Genomic DNA, 17,444 nt, shown 5'->3' with positions numbered 1-17,444 from the left:
ACTTATAATTTTGAGGCTGAAATGCAAACAAAGCATTATTGTTGTAAATGCAGGTAACTCCCCAAGGTAATCTTTTGCATGGAGGCTGTTCTATGTAAATAAACAGTAGGGGCTTCGACAGACATAACTGTAACAGTGGGCAATCAATTGAGAAGATTTGTGCACAGCGATGCTTTGGCATTAAACTGCATTAATCAGTTACGTGCAAATTTCGGCAGAAGAAAAATGATGCTAATTCACTTTTGCACTGTAATTACATCAAAAAAATCCAAGAAATTACAGGCTGCTGTGTTAACAACTGAAGATGTAACAGATATGCATATATTACTGTCATCCATACTCAGTGAAAGTGCCATTTCATCTGACAGCCTGTGGAACTGCAAAATATTAAATTACCAGTTGAGAAACATTAGCTTTTGGGTTAAATAAATGAAAGCTTCTTAAAAGAATCGAGCTCTTGGCAAACTGAAATGTCAATGCTGTGAATAATCACATTGCATACATTTGATAAATGAAGAATAAATGTCACCAGAAACATTATTTATTTTAAGGTATTACTTACAATATATTTGGCCTTTAACAGCAGGAAATTACCATCCATCAACTCAGTCTGCATCAATATTCTCTCTAGTCCAGATAATACACATATCCCTCAATAGTTCTGAATTCTACATTTCTGCTTTGCAAATGATGTTATCCAAATTGTTTAACTTGAATTATGTTTTCTGTTTAAAACAAGCTAGGTGATTACCTATGTGGACATAAAAATGAGATCAATAGGTCTAAACTTGCGCAAGAAGTATGCTGTCAATGGTAGATGCATAGTTGCTTGATGATGCTTATATAGAAGCACATTTTTTCTCCTAAACTACACTCCTGAATCTGCAGGGACAAGTGAAGAACAATGTAAAACAAGTTGAGGATTGCGAATGTATAAAGCTGGAAAGTTGCAATCAGTCCAATCACCTACTCCCAACTAAAAAGTGTGTCTTGCTAAGGCCTAAGATATGAAATTGAGTTCTATTAATTAGAAATTGATGTACACTTGCACCATCCTGCATTAAAAATAAACTCTCTTACTTCTGCGATTGGTACATCATCCTTCAGTTCAGATGTGTGACATGCCAGTAAGCCAATCAGACGAATCATTTTGGCACGACTGAAAGCAAGAGAATGGGTGTTAATTTACTGAATTCAGAATGAAGTCATATCAGCAATATTGCCATTGCTCTTATACATCTACTTATATCATTTTGATTTCTTATTTTCAACGAGACAATAACAACACCTCAAACAATTTTGATTTACTTGCATTGTTCATGCATTTAATTTACACAGAAAAGTCATGACATAAACTAAAGTTCATTTTTTGAAGAATACCTTATAACTACCCAAACTAATTTTGGACCATGAATCTTTAGCCATGCTGATGACTGAGAGGAAGGTTTCATGTTGATCTTTTTGGTATCCATTTTATTTTTTGTCATTAAGTGCAGCTTTCAGCATATTAATCCTGGAATTATTTTTGCAGCTATTCAGGCCAACTTTCCTTGTTAAGTTGCGAGATCCAAATGGAATACAAGTTAAGAAAACATTCCTGGAGTTGTAGACTAATGACAGTAGTCACAAAACATATCCTGCAAGTCTCAAAAAGTCTTTATGTTTACACTGTCCTGAGTCAGACATAACATTGTCAAACTATACATAATGCAGAAAAAGTTGACTAGTCAGACCTTTCAACTGCAAATTATTACTGCCATCTTGTGGCTGATAAATTTTACACGTTTACAATTGAACTGAATGCTGGGTTACTCCGATTTTGACATTATTCAGTTGAGAAATTTTGAAGGTTTGACCTGAAACTCTTCAGAATAATTAAATTATCTGACAACTGCCATGTGGAGATTTAAAAAAAAACTCCTTAAACAAAAATTAACTCATTTTCCTCAGCATTTCCACCTTGTCATTTTACTCAAGTTTCAAAAGCCTCCTGATGCCCATTCTCTACAATTTTGCTTCTAGACAAACCTTTAAATGTCTGTCTTCTCTTTCTTCCTCATACTCAGTGTCCACAACCATGCGAAGTGCTCTGGACATCTCTAAAAGTGAGGGGTGCACCAGAAATAGTAACTTAGCATTCATATTAAAAATAATCTCAAACTCCTACCAGCAGCATCACCTCAACAGAAAGTGACTAATTTGGAAGATTGCATTCATTTGCAAATAGCTTCAAACTCCTTTCAATTTTGGGAAAATCTCGATCAAAAACGTTCTACTCCTTTGCAGATTTTGAGTTCCTCAGAAAGATTACACCGAATATTCCTTTATTCAACTGGATAAGACATGGATGCATCCATAGTATTTTCTCAAAGCACTACTGTCAGTTCCCATTTCTAAATGTTTGTTGCCTGTCATTCTTCAAAGCTTAGATATCCTTCCTACAAAAGTTGAGTCAGGCCAATGTACTCTGTACAAACTGTACGTTGCAAGATTCATTTGTCCCTTGTCATTAACAGTTAGAGTCATAGAGTCAAAGATGTATAGCATGAAAACAGACCCTTCGGTCCAACCCGTCCACGCTAACCAGATAATCCAAGCCAATCTAGTCCCACCTGCCAACACCCGGCCCATATCCCTCCAAACCCTTCATATTCATATACCCATCCAAATGCCTCTTAAATGTTGCAATTGTACCAGCCTCCACCACATCCTCTGGCAGCTCATTCCATACACGTATCACCCTCTGTGTGAAAACGATGATCTTTAGGTCTCTTTTATATCTTTCCCCTCTCACGGCCTCTAGTTTTCTCTTTTTATCTTATCCATGCCAATCATGATTTTGTAAACCTCTAAAAGGTCACCCCTCAACCTCCGATGCTCCAGAGAAAATAGCCCCAGCCTGTTCAGCCTCTCGCTATAGCTCAAATCCTCCAACTCTGGCAACATCTGTAAATCTTTTCTGAACCCTTTCAAGTTTCACACCATCTTTCCGATAGGAAGGAGACCAAAATTGCACGCAATATTCCAACAGTGGCCGAACCAATATCCTGTACAGCTGCAACATGACCTCCCAACTCCCATACTCTGACCAATAAAAGAAAGCATACCAAATGTCTTCTTCACTATCTTATCTACCTGTGACTCCATTTTCAAGGAGCTATGAACCTGCACTCCAAGATCTCTTTGTTCAGCAACACTCCTTAGGACCTTACCATTAAGTATAAGTCCTGCTAAGATTTGCTTTCCCAAAATGCAGCACCTCACATTTATCTGAATTAAACTCCATCTGCCACTTCTCAGCCCATTGGACCCATCTGGTCAAGATCCTGTTGTAATCTGAGGTAACCTTCTTTGCTGCCAACTACACCTCCAATTTTGGTGTCATCTGCAAATTTACTAACTGTACCTCTTATGCTCACATCCAAATCGTTTATGTAAATGACAAAAAGTAGTGGACCCAGCACCGATCCTTGTGGCACTCCACTGGTCACAGGCCTCCTGTTTGAAAAATAACCCTCCACCACCACCCTCTGTCTTCTACTTTTGAGTCAGCTATACATCCAAATGGCTAGTTCTCCCTTTATTCCGTGAGATCGAAGCGTGCTAACCAGTCTCCCATGGGGAACCTTGTCGAACACCTTACTGAAATCCATATAGATCACATTTACTGCTCTGCCTTCATCAATTCTTTCTGTTACTTCTTCAAAAAACTCAATCAAGTTTGTGAGGTGTGATTTACCACGCACAAAGCCATGTTGACGATCCCTAATCAGTCCTTGCCTTTCCAAATACATGTACATCCTGTCCCTCAGGATTCCCTCCAACAACCTGCCCACCACTGACGTCAGACTCACTGGTCTACAGTTCCCTGGCTTTTCCTTACCACCCTTCTTAAACAGTGGCACCACGTTTGCCAATCTCCAGCCTTCCAGCACCTCACCTGTGACTATCGATGATACAAATATCTCAGCAAGAGACCCAGCAATCACTTCTCATAGCTTCCTACAGAGTTCTAGGGTACACCTAATCAGGTCCTTGGGATTTATCCACCTTTATGAGTTTCAAGACATCCAGCACTTCCTCTTCTGTAATATGGACATTTGCAAGGTATCACCATCTATTTCCCTACAGTCTATATCTTCCATGTCCTTTTCCACAGTAAATACTGATGCAAAATACTCATTTAGTATCTTCCCCATTTTCTGCGGCTCCATACAAAGGACGTCTTGCTGATCTTTGAGGAGCCCTATTCTCTCCATAGTTATCCTGTTGCTGTTAATGTTTTTGTATAATTCCTTTGGATTTTCCTTAATTCTATTTGCCAAGCTATCCCATGTCCCCTTTTTGCCCTCATGATTTCCCTCTTAAGTATACTCCTACTGCATTTATACTCTAAGGATTCACTCGATCTATCCTGTCTATACTTTACATATGCTTCCTTCTTTTTCTTAACCAAAACCTCAATTTCTTTCGACATCCAGCATTCCTTATACCTATCAGCCTTTCGTTTTACCCTAACAGGAATATACTTTCTCTGGATTCTCATTATCTCATTCCTGAATGCTTCCCATTTTCCAGCCATCTTTTTACCTATGAACACTGCCCCCAATCAGCTTTTGAAAGTTCTTGCCTAATACCGTCTATGTTTGGAAAGTTAAAATCCTCGACCATAACCACCCTATTATTCTTACAACTAGCTGAGATCTCCTTACAAGTTTGTTTCTCAATTTCCCTCTGACTATTCGAGGGTCTATAATACAATCCCAATAAGATGTTGAAGGGTGTATTCTGTTAAAATCTTGTGACATTTACTGTGTAAAATTTACTTACTTATGCTGTTCTCTGAAATATTTTCTTCTTCAGAGCTAAAAAATGTGTTGCTGGAAAAGCACAGCAGGTCAGGCAGCATCAAAGGAATAGGAGAATCGACGTTTCGGGCATAAGCCCTTCTTCAGGAATCCTGAAGGGCTTATGCCCGAAATGTCGATTCCCCTACTCCTTTGATGCTGCCTGACCTGCTGCGCTTTTCCATAAACACATTTTTAAGCTCTGACCTCCAGCATCTGCAGTCCTCACTTTCTCCTTGATAATTTCTTCTTCAGCTTTACATTTTCCCACATTATCCAACATTCCTGACTCATAACACCCTGAAGTCACTTCACATGTTCCCTATTCCTGAAAATTTGCTATCATTGAGTACTGTTTAACTGTTCCTTCCTCCAATCATTTAAATACATTAAAAAATATTGACAGTCCACTCACCCCAGGAGGTAACTGAATAGAGTTATGGTGCTTGGGGGCAGGATCAGGCTCTCCACTACCCTCAGCTGCATAAAACGGGAGGCAGGGAGTGTAATGGGCTATGTACTACACTTTACAAGCCCCATCACCTTCAAACTTCACATTTGGTTTTGTTCCTTGCTTTTGCCATTGTAGATCAAATTTTCAGCTCCCCTCAACTACCAATAGCTTATCATGTTTACCATTTCTACACTAATTGATGATGCAACTACTCTACTTGTAGGTTTCGTGACCATCTGATTTACTTGGCATTCTGCAATAACTTGTAGAAATAGAAAAGTTACTAACTCTGTGTTTGTCCAAGTATGAAATGCAAAATGAAATCCCCATCACAATTTCATTAACACATCTCCTAGATCTGAGAATAACTAGCAGCACATGTAATCTTTCCTGACTTACTGGTCTATAACAGACTCCATTTATCATCGTTTCTTTTTTCTTCTATTATTTCAAAAAGTTTGCAACTCTGCTGAAAGAAATTTATTCATGGTCAAATGACTTGCTGGCAATGTTCATTTCGATTATTATTCAAACACATTCTCTAGAATGCAAAACCATCGCATGCAGCTACTTATAGTGGAAGTTTTTTCGAAATGGAAAATTCATGGACAATAGCCAAAATTAAAATATAAGACATGGGTGCAGAAATTAGACCATTCAGCCCATCAAGTCTGCTCAGCCATTCAATCATGGCTGGTAAGTTTCTCAACCTCATTCTCCCACCTTCTCCTGGTAACCTTTATTTCCCTTAATCAATAACCTGTCTACCTCTTCTTAAATATACTCAATAACTTGGCCTCCACAGCTTTCTGTGGTAATGAAATACAAAGATTCACCACTCTCTGGCTGAAGAAATTTCTCCTCATCTCCATTCTTCAGGGTCTTCGCTGAAGGGTCTAAAGCTTTGCACTCGGGTCCTAGTCTCTCCTACCAATGGAAACATCTTCACAAGGTCCATTCTATCGAGGCCTTTCAGTTATCTGCAAGTTTCAATTAGATTATACCCCCTCATCCTTCTAAACTCCACTGAGTATAGACCCAGAGTCCTCATTTATTAAGCCTTTCATTGCTGGGATCATTCTCTTGAATCTCTTCTGGAACTGTTCCAGGGTCAATATATCCTCCCTGAGATATGGGGCCAAACTTTGCTCACTATATTCTAAATGGATCCGATCAGAGCCTTATAAAGCTTCAGAAGCATATGCCTTCTTTTACATTCTAGTACTCTAAAAATAAATGTCAACTTTGTATTCGCCTTCCTAACTACCGATTCAACCTGCAAGTTAAACTTTAGAGAATCATGGACTAAGACTTCTAGGTCCCTTTACACTTCAGATTTCAGAATTTTCTTCCCATTTAGAAAATAGTCCATGCCTCTATTCCTCCTACCAAAGGGCATAACCTCACACTGTCTCATGTTCTATTCCATCTGCAACTTCTTTGCCCACATTCCTAACCTGTCTCAATCTTTCTGCAGCCTCCCCACCCCTTCAATACTACTTGTCCCTCCACCTAGCTTTGTTTTGAAATTAGACAATCATAAAGACAAGCCTTATCGTGAGATAAACTTAGTGTTATGGAAACAAAGTAAAATAATTTTTAACATGTTTCAAGTTGTTATTTCTAAGCCCATAGAATTAATTTTTGCAAAGGGTCAAATTATAAATTTAGCTAATATGGTAGTTGCTTTTCTTATGTTAATAAAAAAGAGTTGTGTACTTCTGAACTTTGGTTCTTGGTACACTAATATCTGTTATTGGTGCATTGATTGTTGTGACAACTTATGAACTTCAAATAATATGGGAAAATAACTAACTGAAATTTCCTGAATCCTGCAATGCACGACAAGTGTGAGAAACATTACAAGAAAAACTGCTTGAAAAGTTTAACATTTACAGAAATCATTGCTGATAAAATAGTATTTATATTATTCTTTAATTTGGTCATTTTGTAAGTAACTCCACTCCTACGCAGATATAATTTTGGAAAATTTATTTTCCAGGCATGGATAGAGGATTGGCTGACTGACAGAAGGCAGAGAGCAGGATAAAAGGTGTCTTTTTCATGATGGCAGTCAGTGATGAGTGGAGTTCCGCAATGGTCCATGTTGGGACCACAACTAATTTGGACGAAGGAACTGAGGGAATATTTGCTATGTTTGCAGATGAGACAAAAATAGGTGGACAGACAGGGGCTGTTGAAGCAGCGGGGTTGCTGCAGAAGGAGTTGTACAGACGAAGAAAGTGAGCAAAGAAGTGATAGACTACATACATTGTGCAACAGTGTGAGGTTATGCACTTTGATTGGCAGAAGAGGTGAAGACTATTTTCTAAATGTTAAAAGGCTTTGGAAATCTGAAGTACAAAAGGACTTGGGAGTCCTCATTCAGGACACTGTTAAGGTTAACTGCACATTCAACTGGCAGTTAGGAAGGCAAATACAACATAGAAACAGGAGCACGAGTGGCCATTTGGCACTTCAAGGCTGCTCCGCCATTCAATATGATCATGGCTGATCATCCAACTCGGTGCCCTTCCCATACCTTTTGATCTCTTTAACCCTCAGAACTCAACCTAACTTATTTTCCATTCAATGTTTTGGCTCAACCACTTTCCACCTCAGAGGCCTCCACAGGCTCCATGCTCTCTGGGTGAAGATATTTATCCTCATCTTAGTCTACCCTGTTACTTAGACAGTGACACCTGGTTTTGCACTCCACAGTCATCAGGAGCATCCTTCCCACGTTCATCTGGTACGCTCCTGTTAGAACGTTAGCATTCATTTCAAGAGGGTGAGAATACAAGAGCGGAGGTGGACTGCTGAGGCTGCTTAAGGCACTGTATTAGGATATTGTGAGCACTTTTGGACCCTGTACCAAAGGAACAATGTGCTGGTCTTGGAGAGGGTCCAGAGGAGGTTTACAAGGATGATCCCCGAATGAAGGACTTGTCATATTAAGAGTGTTTGAGAATTCTGGGTCTGGAGTCTTTGGATTTAGAAGGATGAGTGAGGATCTCATTGAATTTTACAGAATACTATCAGACTTGGATAGAATAGATGTGGAGAAGGTATTTCCACTAGGAGGAGAGACCAGGACCCGAGGGCGCAGACTCAGAGAGATGGGGTGACCCTTTATAACTGAGTTGAGGAGGAATTTCTTCAGCCAAAAAGTGATGAATCTGTGGAACTCATTGCCGCAGAAAGCTGTGGAGGCAAATCATTGAATGTAGTTGAGACAGACAGAGATAGGTTTTTGATTAGTAAGGGGATGAAGGGTTATGGGAAGAATGCAGGAAAATGGGGTTGAGAAACATGAGGGTGATCTCAGAGTCTTAAAGCTCTCAATCTGACCTAATCCCATTTGCCAGCATTTGGCCTATATCCTTTTAAACCATTCCTATTTATATACCCATCCAGATGCCTTTCCAATGTTGTAATTGTGCCTGCCTCCCCTAGTTCCTCTGGTAGCTCATTCCACATATGTCTCACCGTGTTAAAAAATTACCCCAGAAATCCTTTTAAAATCTTTCTCCTCATACTTTAAACCTATGCCCTCTTGTTTTGGACTCCCCACTTTAGGAAAAAGACTTTGGCTATTCATCCTGTCCATGCCTCTCATGATTTTATAAACATTACATTACAGGATTGGTTCTAAATTACCGGTTTTGCAACCTCTCATTATTACAATTTGTTGCCTGTCAAGTTTATAGCTTGACTGATAACTCTCAAGTACATATAAACCCTTCAAAGTGGGGCTATGAATTCAAATGCTTATTTTTCAAGGGGATTAAAGAAAGTTAAAAATAGTGAATGAGGTTTTATCTGAACGTTTCTTGAATAGTGAATATATTTACAGGCACATAGAAACTTTATTTCATCTCAGCACGGGTCTCAAGGTCAAAGTGGCTCAGTGGTTAGCACTACTGCCTCACAACGCTAGAGACTTGGGTTTGATTCCACCTTCGTGTAACTATCCATGTGGAGTTTGCACATTCTCCCCGTGTCTGCATGGGTTTCCTCAGGGTGCTCTGTTTTCTCCCACAGTGCAAAGATGTGCAGTTTAGGTGAACTGGCCATGGGAAATGCAGGGTTACAGGGATAGCTTAGAGGGGGTGGGTCTGGGTGGGATGCTCTTTGGAGAGTCGGTATGGACTCAATAGGCCGAATGGCCCGCTTCCACATTGTAGAGATTGTATGTATATTGGGGAGTTGTCATGGTAGCTGTCAGAGAAGAAGATGGAGGGGTTAGGCATTAGCATGAGTTGGACCTACTTTGGAATAGGAGTTATAAAAGGACATGATGTGGTACAGGGGCACTGGCTGGCAGGGAGGGTATATGACCATGGGGCTGAGTACTGTAGCATAAGTCAATATAGATAGTATGAGGAGTAACGGGTATGGATAGCGGAATGAGTTGGCATGTATAGGGGATGAGGATGTTTTCTGTTTCATTACCTCTTTTCATAATTTCAAAAAGGTACTAGAGCACTGGAGCTGGCTTTGTTATTCCAACTCCGTATTCAGTCAACGTCCAAACTTCTTCCAGGAACACCTTCCGTTGTCACCCTTCCTCTCCCAGAACAAAAATTTGATCTTCCTCTGCACTTCTTATCGAACCTGAAATGATCTTAACTTGGGGCAAAAATTCAGGCCTCTAAGTCTGGATTGGAAAGATTGTGCTTGATTTTACCATGAAATTTGACATATGGAATAATTTTCGATAACTCTTATTCTTTTGGAACTTACTGCTGTTTCCCAGTGATCCATGAATGGTCCTACTGGCTCTGGCCCGAAACGTCGAATTTCCTGTTCCTTGGATGCTGCCTGACCTGCTGTGCTTTAACCAGCAACACATTTTCAGCTACTACTTCTTTGTCTATCAAGTGCTAAAAATATCTCACCACTGCCCTATGTATAAACAACAATTTACAAACAGCTTCAGCTTCCAGCTTTCCCAATTCCGAAAGTAATTTTGAGCAAGCATACTACAGGTTAGCTTTAGCAATGCTATGGAGAATCCATTATTATTTATGAAAAATTGTTCACACTGCATTTTCTATACCCTGCAACATTAATTCTATTTTCTACATCATTGCTTCTGACCAGTTTCCTATCGCATATATGCAAAAATTAGCATGAAGCAAATGCGAAATTTACCAACTGAAAATTGACCATCAAGAACTGAAACGCCTCTGTAGCAAGGCACACAGTGTGATTCCCACCTGTCTCATGCTTCACCTTGATATCAAGTCAAACCATGAGACCATGCTCTGGAGTCAATTATTCTGTATTGACAGAATAAGTGAGAAGTAAAATTACTTCGAATTAATACTACTACAATAATGTGAAAGCACAGATCTTTCTTTTTTATATTCATCACGGTCTCTGTCCTCCTTATAGAAATACACCATTATTAACTCCATTCTCTATTTTCCTTTACGTAATTAAGTTAAAGCTGTTGTACTAGGTTATTTTAAATATTCATTACTCCTTCTGCCTTACCAACAGATATAATCCAGCCTCTAGAATTTTCATTAATTTCTCCAGCATTCAACCTGCTGTACTTCTGCCTTTCTCTGTTGCATGCTTTACTTTCAACTCAGCAATATGCAACTTCGGTTTTGGTCCCATTACCTTACCATTATAGAGACTTCTCCAACATTTGAGTAATCTTATATAGAGGAACCTCGATTATCCGAATACCAATTATCCAAAAATCAGATTATCCGAAGGAGATCTCAAGGTCCCGATAAAAACATTACATCAAAGACGTGTTTTCAATAGTGATCACGTCTTTCGTTTACAGTGATTAAACAGGAACTGTCTCCAAATGACTGACTTCCTGCCTTCCTCTCTCCCCACACTTTCCCTGGAGTTCTACAGAGGGCTGTACCCTAAACCCCCACCCCACCTTCCCCAGATAATCTGACCAACATTGTCCTGTACAGGGGAGAGGTAGAACCTGTCAAAGAGTTGCAGTAAAAAGTTGTGCGGCTGTGGCTGTGGCTGTGTGTGTGCATGCTATTTGGAAAGTTATCCCACAAAGGTGGCAACAGCAGCAGTTTTGTTGTTGCTGTCCAGTCCGACTGCCCTGGTGAGGGGTAGGGGCAGTGTTGGACGGAGTAGGGGGAGGGCAGGGTTGGACGGGGTTGGACGAAGGTGGGGGTGCAGTGTCGGGGACGGGGAGCCGGGTTGGGGGGGTGGGGTGGGGCGGTGTTGGAGTTGGGCGTGGGGGCTCGCGCAGTGTGCTTCTGCAGACTTTAAAAACTCCAAGCCCCAGTAGAAAGGCATTTAATCGATTAACCGAATATTTGATTAACCGACCAAAATAGTGCCCGCCCATCTCATTCGGATAATCGGGTTCCCCTGTTTATCAGAGTAATGCCCATAAACCGGTAGCATTACTTTACAAAATACAATGGTGCAATTTGTTTTTTTTTGAGTTAAACATCCTGGTAAGATATATTTAGCATCACCAGCAGGGGTCATTCAAATTGTAAGTCAATTAAATGTGAATGATTTTAGGCAGATCTGCCACTTACAGAATCCCTTCCAAGAACCAATAATCATGACGCATGAAACAGATGCATCCTATTCTTATGTTGAAGCATGCCATACTTACATATCCCAATTTGGAGCTGCACGCAGTTGCTGTGTTAACACTGGAAACTGGAAACAAATACACAACAAAAATGTTTTGAATATTTGTTTCATATGGTCATCCTGAGCAGTGTTCAAACTCTGAGATACATATATACATGAACATAGATTGCTTACAACAATATTTATCATCTGATATTAATGAAGGTCAGAGGCATTTCACTATTTTCTAGACAGGTTGCAAAGTGGCTGTTACTATGACATAAATTGCAAAAAATCCACAACGTAAATTCATAAAAAGAAATGCTTAAATCAAATCAGTTTGTAAACTACTTACAGCATTTTCAGCAAGTCACTCTCCACTTCCAACTGGGCAAACAAATACTCTCAGAAACAACTGATATGCTACTACAAGGTAAATGACACCACACCACACCACCTCCCCCCACCCCCCCCCAACCATTCAAAAAAAATAGTTGATTTCAGGTCCTAGAAATAAAAAGTGAACAGCTAAATAGTAAAGTATTTATGAACAACATTGACAAAAATACATTTAGCAAATAATGATTTACTTTATTTAGAGGCATAAGCATTAAAAGAACTTTGCATAAATTTTGTCTCAATGGTGTAAAATGAAGTGGACACAGTGATGCATGTGAAATCACTGCACTGCATTGCTATGAAACCACAAAAAAATTTCTGGGCCACTTTTTATGATGATATCCAGGAATTCATTAATATTGCTGCAAATATCTTAATTCCAAGCAAGGCTATAAATACTGTTAGGTAGACGGTCTAACTTAAACAATAACAAAATTAACATAAAATAATAGCAACATTAATGTAGTCATACATCCAAAGGCACTTGATAAGCGTGATGAAACAAACTTTGACCCTGCAGCATGTGGAGATATCCAAAGGCAGATGGCCAAAAGTTTCATAGAAGACAAACGTTTTAAACTGATTCTTATAGAAGGAAACAAAAAAAAACTGCAGATGCTGGAATCCAAAGTAGACACGCAAGAGGCTAGAAGAATACAGCAAGCCAAGTAGCATTAGGAGGTTCAGAAGTCGATGTTTTGGATGTACTCCTTCTTCGGGACTGGGTGGGGGGTGAATTGGAAATAGGTGAATACAGATAAAGGGTATGACTTGGTTGGTCAATGGGAGGAATGAATCCGGTTGGTGGCAGGGAAGGGGAGGAGCTGTGAAGGGAGTCAGGGGAAGGGGAGGGAGATTATTTGAAACTGCAGAATTCAATGTTGAGTCCTCCAAGCTGTGGGGTGTCCAGGTGGAAGATGAGGTGTTGTTCCTCCAATAGTCGCTGTCGTTTGTTTTGGCAATGGTGGAGGCCAAGGATGGTCATGTTGGAAAGGGAGTGGTTGGGGGAATTGAAATGGGTAAAAAGGTGAAAGTTACTTTTGAAAAAGTAATAAAGTGGATTGATGAGGGCAGATCTGTGGATGTGATCTATATGGACTTCAGTAAGGCATTCAATAAGGTTCCTCATGGGACACTGGTTAGCAAGGTTAAATCTCATGGAATCCAGGGAGAACTAGCCATTCGGATACAGAATTGGCTCGAAGGTAGAAGACCAAGGGTGGTGCTGAAAGGTTGTTTTCCAGACTGGAGGTCTGTGACCAGTGCAGTGCCACAAGAATCAGTGCTGGACCTCTACTTTTTGAGATTTACATAAATGAATTTGGATATATAGTAAGTTTGCAGATGACACCAAACTTGGAAGTGTAGTGGACAGCAAAGGTTACCTCAGATTACAACAGGATCTTGATTAGCTGAGCCAATGGGCTGAGGAATGGCAGATGGAATTTAATTTAGATAAATGTGAGGTGCTGCATTTTGGGAAAACAAATCTTAGCAGGACTTATACACTTAATGGTAAGGTCCTATGGAAGTTTTTCTGAACAAATAGAGTGCAGGTTCATAGCGCCTTGAAAGTAGGGTCACAGGTAGATAGGATAGTGAAGAAGATGTTTGGTATGCTTTTCTTTATTGGTCAGAGTATTGAATATAGGAGTTGGGAGGACATGTGGCTGTACAGGACATTGGTTAGGCCACTTTTGGAATATTGCATGCAGTTTTGGTCTCCTTCCGATAGGAAAAATGCCGCAAAACTTGAAAGGGTTCAGAAAAGATTTACAAGGATGTTACCAGGGTTGTAGGATTTGAGCTATAGGGAGAGGCTGAATAGAGTGGGGTTGGTTCCCTGAAGCATCAAAGGGTGCGAGGTGATCTCATCGAGGTTTAAAAAAATCACGAGGGGGATGGATAGGGTAAATAAACAAAGTCTTTTTCCCTGAGGTGGGGAGTCCAGAACTAGAGAGCATAGGTTTAGGGTGAGAGAGGAAAGATGTAAAAGGGAACTAAGGGGCAACGTTTTCACACAGAGGGTGGTACATATATGGAATGAGCTGTCAGAGGAAGTGGTGGAGGCTGGTACAATTACAACATTTAAAAGGCATCTAGATGGGTATATGAATAGGAAACATTTAGAGGGATACAGGTCAAGTGTTGGCAGGTGGGAGTAGATTAGGCTGGGATATCTGGTCGGCATGGATGAATTGGACCAATGGGTCTGTTTCTGTGCTGTACATCTCTACAAATATGACTCTTGAATTTGGACATTACAGCACAGGTTAAATCATGTTTAAATTAGCCGGGTGGAAGAGTTCACCCCATGTCATAACAGCAGTGACTGGAAGGTCCGGTCGGCCACTGCAGACTCCGCTGCGATGCTTGGTGAGCCATTCTCTAAGTTTATGTTCGGTCTCCCCATGTAGGGAGGACCACGTCGGGAGCACCTGATGCAGTAAACTAGGTTGGAACAGAGGCAGGTGAACCTCTGTCTCACCTGGAAGGACTGTTTAGGGTCCTGGCTGGAGGTGAGGGAGTGGTGTACCGGCAGGTTTTGCATCTTTTCTGGTTGCAGGGCAAGGCACCTGGGGATTCGGTGGCAGGAGTGGCATGAACCAAGGACTGTCGGAGGGAACAATCCTTGCCGAAGGCTGAGAGGGGGGTGGGGAGGGGAAGATGTTCTTAATAGTCTATTTGGAGTGTTTGAGGATGATGTACTGGATGTGGAGACTGGTGGGGTGGTAGGTGAGGACAAGGGGGACTCTCCTTATTACATTGGGAGGGGATGGTGATTTAGAGTGGTGGAATGGGGAATGGAGGTGGTGGAGAGGAGGGCTGTCTGGATGGTGGAGGGAGGAAAAGCCTGTTGTTCAAAGTAGGTGGACATCTGGGATGTTCGTGGGTGGAATGTCTCCTCGTCCGAGTAGATGCGGTGGAGGCAGAGGAATTGGAAGAATAGGGTGGAGCTCTTGCACAATACTAGTTAGGATGAGGTGTAGCCCAGGCAGTTATGGGAGTCTGTAGGTTTGTTGGAATCGCCCGTCTGGAGACTGTTGCTGGAGGTGGAAGTGGTGAGGTCAGTAAAGGGGATGGAGGTGCCTAAGATGGACCAAGTGTATTTGAGGGTGGGGTGGAAATTGTGAGCGAAGTCATTGAACTGCTCCAGTTCAGCCTGGGTGTGGGACATCGCGATGATTCAGTCATCGGTGTAATGGTGAAAGAGTTAGGGTACAGTGCCTGTGTGGCTGCTGCAGAGGGACTGTTCGATATGGCTGACAAAGAGGCAGGCGCAGCTGGGACCCATCCCTAGTCACCCCTTCGATGTGGAGGAATCGGATGGAGTTAAAGGAAAGGTTATTGAGGGAGAGGGCCAGCTCGGCGAGGCAGAGGAGGGTATTAGTGGAGGGGAACTGAATGGGTCGATTGGAGAGGAAGAAACGGCGGGCCTCGAGGCCATCCTTGTGGGGTATGGATGTGTATAAGCACTGCACGTCCATAGTGAAGAGAAAGTGCTGTGAGCCAGGGAACTGGAAGTTGTTGAAGATATGGAGGGCGTGGTTGGTGTCACAGATGTAGATGGGAAGTGCCTGAACTAAGGGGGAGAGGATAGTCTCGAAGTAGGACAAGATGAATCTGTGGGGCAGGAACATGTCAAGATATTGGGTTGGCCAGGGCAGTTGGGGTTATAGATCTTGGGGAGCAGGTAGAACTGTACAGTACAGGGCTGGGGGATTATGAGTGTGGAGGCGATGGAGGGGAGATCATCAGAGGCAGAGGCAATGAGGACATTGATGGTGTCTTGGATTTGGGAATGAAGGGTTGTGGTGGGGTTGTGGGCAAGGGGAAGGTAGGATGTGGATTTGGAGAGTTGGCGTTCGGCCTCTTTGATATGGAGGTCCGTCCTTGAGACTACCACCACCCCGCCTTTGTCAGCTGGTTTGATGGCAACAGTCTCTAGATAGACATCTACTACAAACCTATAGACTCCCATAACTCCCTGGACTACACCTCCTCTCACCCAGTATCCTGCAAAAACTCTATCCCATTCTCCCAATTCCTCCGCCACATCTGTTTGGACGAGGAGACATTTCACTCGCGAGCATCCCAGATGTTCACCTATTTTAAATAACAGGCTTTTCCTCCCTCCATCATCCACACCGCCCTCCACGGCACCACTACCATTCCCCGTTCTACCACTCTAAACCACCATCCCCTCCGAACACATTAAGGACAGAGACCCCATTGCCCTCACCTCCACGCCATCAGTCTCCGCATCCAACACATCATCCTCAAAAACTTGCGCCAACTCCAAATAGACCCCACCACCAAGAACATCTTCCCCTCCCCACCCCTCCGCAAGGACTGTTCCCTCCAACAATTGTTGGTTCACGACACCCCCTGCAACCAGAAAAGATGCAAAACCTGCCAGTACACCATCCCCCTCACCTCCAGCCAGGGTCCCAAACAATCCTTTCAGGTGAGACAGATGTTCACCTGCCTCTCTTCCAACCTAGTTTACTGCATGAGGTGCTCCCGATGTGGTCTTCTCCACATGGTGGAGGCCGAACATAAACTTAGAGAATGGCTCACCAAGCATCGCAGCCGGGTCTGCAGGTACCGACCAGACCTCCCAGTCACTGCCCATCTCAATTCCCCAAACTACTCCCTTTCCAACATGACCATCCTTGGCTTTCTCCATTGCCAAAACAAACCACGGCACCTATTGGAGGAATAACTTCTGCCTGAGCACCCTACAGGCCAGAATACTTGATACTGAGTTCTCCAATTTCAAATAACCTCTCTCTCCATCCCCGACTCCCTTCACAGCCCCTCCCCTTCCCTGCCATTGCTCCCTATCACCAACCTAATTTACTCCTCCCATTGACCAACCAGGTCATACCCTCTAACTGTCTTCACCTATTCCTACTTCACCACCTTGCCCCGACCTTCCCCTTTATTTGCAGCTCCTCCCACATCCACCTTAGACCTGAAGGGATACATCCAAAACGTCGACTTCTGCACCTCCTGATGCTGCCTGGCTTGCTATGCTCTTCCAGCCTCCTGCCTCTTATAGGAGGAGAGACAGGCATAGATGTTTGAAAGGATTTTCCAAATCCTAGAACCATATCAACTGGTGGCACAGTTGCCGATGATGGGAGCCATGTAACACA

General features: G+C 42.1%; 1 protein-coding gene across 8 annotated transcripts in view; it reads right to left on the bottom strand.

The window, feature by feature from the left end:
* ulk4 (unc-51 like kinase 4) overlaps positions 1-17,444 on the bottom strand; it is a 496,983-nt gene that overhangs the window by 398,154 nt on the left and 81,385 nt on the right. For all 8 annotated transcript variants that reach the window (XM_060850207.1, XM_060850208.1, XM_060850213.1 and 5 more), the window contains 2 exons: positions 11,924-11,970; positions 1,081-1,159 (listed from right to left, as the gene is read on the bottom strand). In XM_060850207.1, the coding sequence (XP_060706190.1) occupies positions 1,081-1,159; positions 11,924-11,970 (126 nt within the window). The remainder of the gene's footprint in view (positions 1-1,080; positions 1,160-11,923; positions 11,971-17,444) is intronic.

This window comes from Hemiscyllium ocellatum, chromosome 34 (assembly GCF_020745735.1).
Source record: "Hemiscyllium ocellatum isolate sHemOce1 chromosome 34, sHemOce1.pat.X.cur, whole genome shotgun sequence".
NCBI lineage: Eukaryota > Metazoa > Chordata > Chondrichthyes > Orectolobiformes > Hemiscylliidae > Hemiscyllium > Hemiscyllium ocellatum.
The sequence above is the reverse complement of the archived record's forward strand: the minus strand, read 5'-3'. Positions and strand labels throughout refer to the sequence as shown.